Source organism: Pteropus vampyrus, unplaced genomic scaffold (assembly GCF_000151845.1).
Source record: "Pteropus vampyrus isolate Shadow unplaced genomic scaffold, Pvam_2.0 Scaffold267, whole genome shotgun sequence".
NCBI lineage: Eukaryota > Metazoa > Chordata > Mammalia > Chiroptera > Pteropodidae > Pteropus > Pteropus vampyrus.
Window position 1 is genome coordinate 301,413 of NW_011889048.1, and position 6,088 is coordinate 307,500.

General features: G+C 65.0%; 1 protein-coding gene across 1 annotated transcript; it reads left to right on the forward strand.

The window, feature by feature from the left end:
- The first annotated feature begins 1,353 nt into the window (after window positions 1–1,353).
- On the forward strand, window positions 1,354–5,418 carry MIDN (midnolin). The gene is made up of 5 exons (XM_011375189.2): window positions 1,354–1,481; window positions 1,564–1,872; window positions 2,054–2,198; window positions 2,381–2,635; window positions 3,375–5,418. The coding sequence occupies exons 2-5, from the start codon at window positions 1,624–1,626 to the stop codon at window positions 3,650–3,652; spliced, it is 927 nt and encodes a 308-aa protein (XP_011373491.1). The 5' UTR covers window positions 1,354–1,481; window positions 1,564–1,623; the 3' UTR covers window positions 3,653–5,418.
- Window positions 5,419–6,088: the final 670 nt, after the last annotated feature.

Sequence of the window (6,088 nt, forward strand, 5' to 3'; positions counted from 1 at the left end):
TTTTTTTTTTTTCTTTTCTCCTTCTTTCCTCATTTTTCTGGTGGCGGGGCCCTCCTCCCAAGAGGGTGACACAGGCCTCAGCTATCCGCCTGCTGCCAGGGTGGGGGAAGCAGGCTGCTGCCCGCCCCGACGAGGGGGTGGGCAGGTTCCCGGCCTCCCGGCTGGGCTGGCCACAGGAAACCTGCTCAGCCGCTTCCCTTCCTCCTGCCCGGGGCCCTCGCCCCCTCCCCGACATGTAGCATCCTGCCCTCTGCAGACAGCGAGTGCGGAGGAGGGGACCGGGAGCTGGGTGGTCTGCCATGGGGAGGGGGCGGTGGAGAGCGGGGGAGGGGGTCCAGGAGCCAGGTGGGGGTTCCTGGGCCAATGTGAACTGAGCTCCCTGCTCCTGGGTGTGTGGGGGGGTGGGCCTGCGGTTAGCAGGGGGGCCCTGGGGCGTGTTTGGTTCACATCCGCCCTGGGGTGCCTGCGTCAAGAGGGAGGAGATGGGGGTGCTGGGCGGAGCATCGAGGCTCTCAGGGCTGCTCCCTGCCTGGCACCGCGTCATGCCTGCCCGCTAGCCCTCCCCAGGGAGGAAGTTGCGGGAGGGAGTAGGGGGACACCCCCTTTTCTCCCGGGAGCCACCCTAGGCCCTTCCTGCAGCGGGTATTTTCTGGGGGCTGGGGGATCATGCAGACGGGGTTGCAGGGTCGGAGGGCTGCATACTGCCCACCTCCCTTACCCCGCCTGAAGCCCCCGAGCAGAGAAGGTTACACCAGCAGCTGCCAGTAGGGAGCTGGGAGGCGGTGGTTCTGAGTCATCCAGGCCTGTGTCACTTCTCAGAAACCTCCGCCCCCCCCCCCACCCCGGCCCCTGGGGAGACTTCTGCACTGGCCAGGCCCCAAGTGCAGACCAGGGTCAGATGCACCCCACACCCGCTGCGCGGGGGACCCCAGATTGCATAGTTCTTGTCTGTGGGCTGTGTCGAGGCCCCAGGGGGATGGGTCAGGGCCCCCCACTCGGGCTGCAGCGAGGCCTCCTCATCAGCTTCTGCCCCGCCCAGGACAGATAAATATTTATCTTGAGAAAGCAAAGGTTAGGACGAAGAATTTGTCCAGGAATTCCGCCCACTCGCGGCTTGTCGGCTGGCCTGACTGGGGAGGTGGGGGGGGGGGCCGTGTAGGTGCCTCTGTCCTGTTCACAGGGAGAGAGGGTCTGGGGGCCCCAGAGGGTGGAGAGAAGGTGAGAATTATTTGAGAGCAGTGACCGCCAGCTGGGTCCCGCCCCCTCTGGCCTTAGTTTCCCCTTGCAAGAACCGAGCTGGCCAGGGAGGGCCAGGCACCCCCCACCGTCTGACGTGCCTCTGTCCCCCACAGCCCCCAGCGGCGCCCGGGCCGGGCCGGGCTGGCGGAGGCGGCTTCCGGAAATACCGATTCATTTTATTTAAGCATCCGTGGCACCGACAGGGACCCCAGAGCCCAGAGAGGGGCGGCGAGAGGCCCCAGGTCACACAGCGTGGGGGGCCGGGCCGGGCCGGGCCGGGGCGCTGAAGGCTGGGCCTCGAGGCTGACAGGCCACTCTCTGCAGGTCAGTGACTTCCTGTCGGGCCGTTCGCCGCTGACCTTGGCTCTTCGAGTGGGCGACCACATGATGTTCGTCCAACTTCAGCTCGCGGCCCAGCACGCCCCACTGCAGCACCGCCATGTGCTAGCCGCTGCCGCTGCCGCCGCAGCCCGCGGGGACGCCAGCATGACCACCCCCACGTCCTCTCCCTGCCGGCCAATGTCCAGTGCCGCCCGCATCCCCCCAGTGCCCGCCAGCCCTGCCCCCGCGTCCCCCTCGCCCGTCACCGCCGGCTCCTTCCGATCCCACTCGGCCTCCAGCACCTGCCCTGAGGTGAGTCTGGGGGGAGGGTGCTTGGCCTGGGACCCCGAAGGCGGGTCTCTCTTGGATGCGGTGGATGGGCGGGGACTTAGGGCGCCCAACGCAGCCCTGGTTATCGAGGGCCAGCCCCGGACCCCAGGCTGCGGGGCGTTGTTGCGCCCTGAGCTCACGCACTTCCCTTCCCCATCAGCAGATGGACTGCTCGCCCGCTGCCAGCACGGGGGCCAGCCCCGCGTCCACCCCCGTGGGCAGCCCCGCGTCCCGCTCCCGCAAGCCCGGCGCCGTCATCGAGAGCTTCGTGAACCACGCCCCCGGGGTCTTCTCAGGGACCTTCTCCGGTAGGTGGCAGGGCTCACAAGTGTGTGTCCCCGTGGCGGCCGCGTGCTCACACACCAGGGGTGGGACCCCTGGGGGGCTCCGCACACACCTGCGACCCTGTGGCAGGCCACATGTCCTTCTGCGGCCTCCTGCCCCGGGTTCCGGCCCTTGGGCACTGACTGGCGCCCCCCGCCCCCTGCAGGCACGCTGCACCCCAACTGCCAGGACAGTAGCGGGCGGCCGCGGCGCGACATCGGCACCATCCTGCAGATCCTCAATGACCTCCTCAGCGCCACACGGCACTACCAGGGCGTGCCCCCGTCCCTGACCCAGCTGCGCTGCCACGCTCAGTGCGCCCCTGCCTCGCCCGCCCCGGACCTCACCCCCAAAACTACCTCCTGTGAGAAGCTGGCGGCCGCCGCCTCCCTGAGCCAGGCCCGCGCGGGCAAGCCCCCGGGTGAGTATCGGGCGCCCCGCCCATTCTCGCTGCTCAAGGCCCCTCTGTGTGCGCTCCGAGCAGCTGACCCGCCGGAGCTGGGGGGCCGCCAGCTGCCGCTTGCCTCGCTGGGGGAGAGCCTGCAGAAAAGGGAGCGTGTGTTGGGGGCACAAAGTGTCCTTGTGCCCTCCTGGGAGGGGTCCGTCCTCACTTCCTTTTTGCCCCCTCGCGCCCCCCCCCGCCCCCGGGCACCTTCTCCAGATGGCAGGTGGGGCCTCTGAATGGCCAAGTCAGTCTGAGGAGGGACCCAGCTTCCCCTCCGGCCGATGGGCCTATGGCCCCCCTCATCCCCACCCCCGCCCCCCCAGCCTGGTTGTCCCATAAGTCTGGAGTCGCGAGAAAAGGTGGCGCTGCTCTGCCCCGCGGGCCCCCGGCCAAGGCCACGAAGGGGAAACCGAGGCACAAGCCTACATGCCAGTCCTGGGTCGCGGGGGGGAGCTGGAAGGGCTCAGGCTGCTGCTAACTCGTGCAGTGGTTGTCGTGAGCGCCAGTCCTGGACGCAGCCCTACTCCTGCGGGCTCACGGCTGGCACAGGGGACGTGGACACACCGTTAAGGAACCTGCATCTCCCAGGGGTCCGGTGGACATTCTCAACCGGCTCCCTTGCCGTGTCTGCCTCTTAGAAGCATTTGCTGGAGGTCCTTGTATTGCGGGGACCTGGCCTCTCCCTGGGGGTTCACAGTCACTGTCTTCTCTACAGGGGACCGGCTGCGGCAGACTGAAAACCGCGCCACCCGCTGCAAGGTGGAGCGCCTGCAGCTGCTGCTTCAGCAGAAACGGCTCCGCAGGAAGGCGCGGCGTGACGCCCGCGGCCCCTACCACTGGGCGCCCAGCCGCAAGGCCGGCCGCAGCGACAGCAGCAGTGGCGGCGGCGGCGGCGGCCCCAGCGAGGCCGCGGGCTTGGGCCTCGACTTCGAGGACTCCGTCTGGAAGCCAGAAGTCAACCCCGACATCAAGTCAGAGTTCGTGGTGGCCTAGGAACCGTGTCCCTCTCCCCGGTCCAGGGTGGCCGCGAGCATCGCCTGGCGTAGGCGGGCAGGAGGCTAGGCAGGGGGGCGCCACAGGAGGCCTCCCCCTCCCCATCCGGGGTCCTTCTGGGTTTTTTAAATTTCATTTCTCACCATGGTTTTCCAAACTCTCCGTGGCCTTGCGTTCCTGCCTCCTCGGTTCAGCTCCCACCCCCCCTCCCCTCCCTCCTGGCCACACCAGGTCCTTCCCGCCCACCCTCCCCAGCTCCAAATATGTAGCAGTCTTTCCAGATGGTTCAGAGCAGAGACAAGGAAGCCGCCCCCACCCCTTCCGCCGGCTCCGCCGCTCCCCCATCCTCTTCAGGTTAAAGTCAAAACATAGATGCCTCACATGCACTTTACAGACAGGGGAGGGGGCATGGAGACGAGCCCCACTGCCAACTCCGGCCCCCCCCCCTACCCAGCCAGCCGGGCCCGCAGGCTCCAAACACCGCCCGGGAACCACAGGGCCTGTTTCTCTTCCACGTCTGTGCTTTTTTCTCTTCTCGGTTTCTTTTTCCTGGAAAAGAAAAGCTGTTTCAGGGGAGAGGCGAGCCAGAGCCTGCCTTGGGGTTCAGGTGGGGGCGTGGGACCCTTTTCTGCCAGGAAAGGAAAGGGGAAGGAGGGGAACAGACCCGTCGCCAGCTCTCTCTGGCCACGCACTGTGCGATTTCCTCTGAGGCCACACTCCTGCCCCGCCCCTTTTTTTTTCCCCTGAGTTTGGGGTATTTATAGACTATTAATTTTCTGACTGAGCCAATAGTGGTTGGGAACCTCTTGAAAAATCAGGAGAGAAATGGCTGGGGGGTGATGGAGACGCCCCCTGCCTCCTTTCTGGCCTTTGGGATCTGGGCCTGTGAGCTGTCTGGCGGGGGGGCGGAGGGGAGGGCCCTCTGGCTCCCAGGAGGGGAAGGGGTGCTGAGCTGTGAATCCCCCCAGTAGGGGCGACGCCGAGTAGCATTAACCCCTGGGGGGTTCGCTGCTGGTCTAATTTGGAACCTCCCCACTCATGCCCATACCCCAGGGGTCTTTGGCCCCCACAGCAGACAGACACCCTATTGGGGCCATTTCAATGGGGGGGAGTTTATTTTTCATTCACTTTTTTTTTTTACTGATAAATGCAGATGTTTGGGTCCTCCCCCCCATACCTGTCTTGTCGTGGCCCCACGCGTCTGTCATGCGCAATGCCCCGCCCCCTGCCCGTCCCACCCCCTATGTCCTACCTGTAGGTGAACCCCAGGTCCTCACCCCTCCCCGTTATGTGTTTGAAGTTAATTTTTTCAGATGTGAACATGTGTTAACTGTAGCTCTGTAAATTTTTTTGTGGGGGGGTGGGCAGGGAGGGGTCGGAGGGTTGGGGGGGTTCGAGGAATTTTTTTTTTTTTTTCATTTTCCAAAAAAAGAAAAAAGAAAGAAAAAGGGTGGGTTTGTTTTTGAAGAGCTGTCTTGGATATCTATTTAAATGTGTGTTCTTTTTTTGTTTTTTAACGATTTTTAAATAATATCTGTGCCTCCGCGGGTCTGAGGGTGGAGGCCCCAGGCAGGAACCGGCTCCCCCCACCCCGCTGCCCTCTCCAGGGCCCCCCCCAAGAAAGCATTACCCGCCCTGGGGGTGGAGTTCGGGCTGTGGGGCGTCCCAGCGACTTGAGTGAGTTTCCTGTACGAAAACAAAATTGGAAAAGAAAAAAATTTACACAAACACCGTGATTTCAAGTAATAAACAGAAAACGAAATGCAGTGGCTGTCTTCCTGCTCCCTCGGGGTTTGGCGTGAGCGTGGCAGGAGGGGGTCTTTCTGAAGATCGGCCCCGGGTGGGAGGCTGGGGTCTCCCCACCGCGAAGTCTAAAAGGGGAAGGGCTGCATCCCACGACAGATCCCAGGCCCTCCGCCTGCTCGGGATGAGGGTGGGCAGGAAGCCGCCCCAGCAGCGCAGGGAGGGGCAGGCCACTTCCCGGTACCCAAGGCCGGAAGTCCTGCAGGGTGTGGGCACAGGCTGCCCGCTCGCTGCGTGGGGCCTCGCCCTCTCGGTTCCCAGCTCTGGTGGGCCTGGACCGGAGCCCCCTCCCCCCAGGATGCCACCGAGGCCCACTCCCGTGCTAGACTTCCAAAGGTCGCAGTCTAGCAGAGGGGCCGTGATTCCCAGGGGACCCGGGGCTGCTGTTCGAGTCTTCCCGGCGTGATCCGGCCCTGGGCGAACTCCCCCTCTCTGGCCTCGCGCGGACCTTGCATTCCTGTGCTCCCCAGCCCTGACCGCCGGCGTGGAGCCTCCGGGCCTCCGCCTAGGCCGTGCCCTCCCCAGCCACCTGGTCCGCCTGGGAACTTGCTCAGTCCGCGTCTCCCACCCTGCCGCCTGGGGCCAGCCCTCTCTGGGGTCCCACCTTCATCCACTTTGGGGTTGTGCAGACTC

What these genes read in the sequence shown, in the direction of transcription:
- MIDN (XM_011375189.2), top strand. Translation starts at nt 1,624, where the DNA reads ATGATGTTCGTCCAACTTCAGCTCGCGGCCCAGCACGCCCCACTGCAG. An exon ending in CCTCCAGCACCTGCCCTGAG is followed by an intron (nt 1,873 to 2,053) that starts GTGAGTCTGGGG and finishes CCCCATCAGCAG; the next exon opens with ATGGACTGCTCGCCCGCTGC. An exon ending in CCGCGCGGGCAAGCCCCCGG is followed by an intron (nt 2,636 to 3,374) that starts GTGAGTATCGGG and finishes TCTTCTCTACAG; the next exon opens with GGGACCGGCTGCGGCAGACT.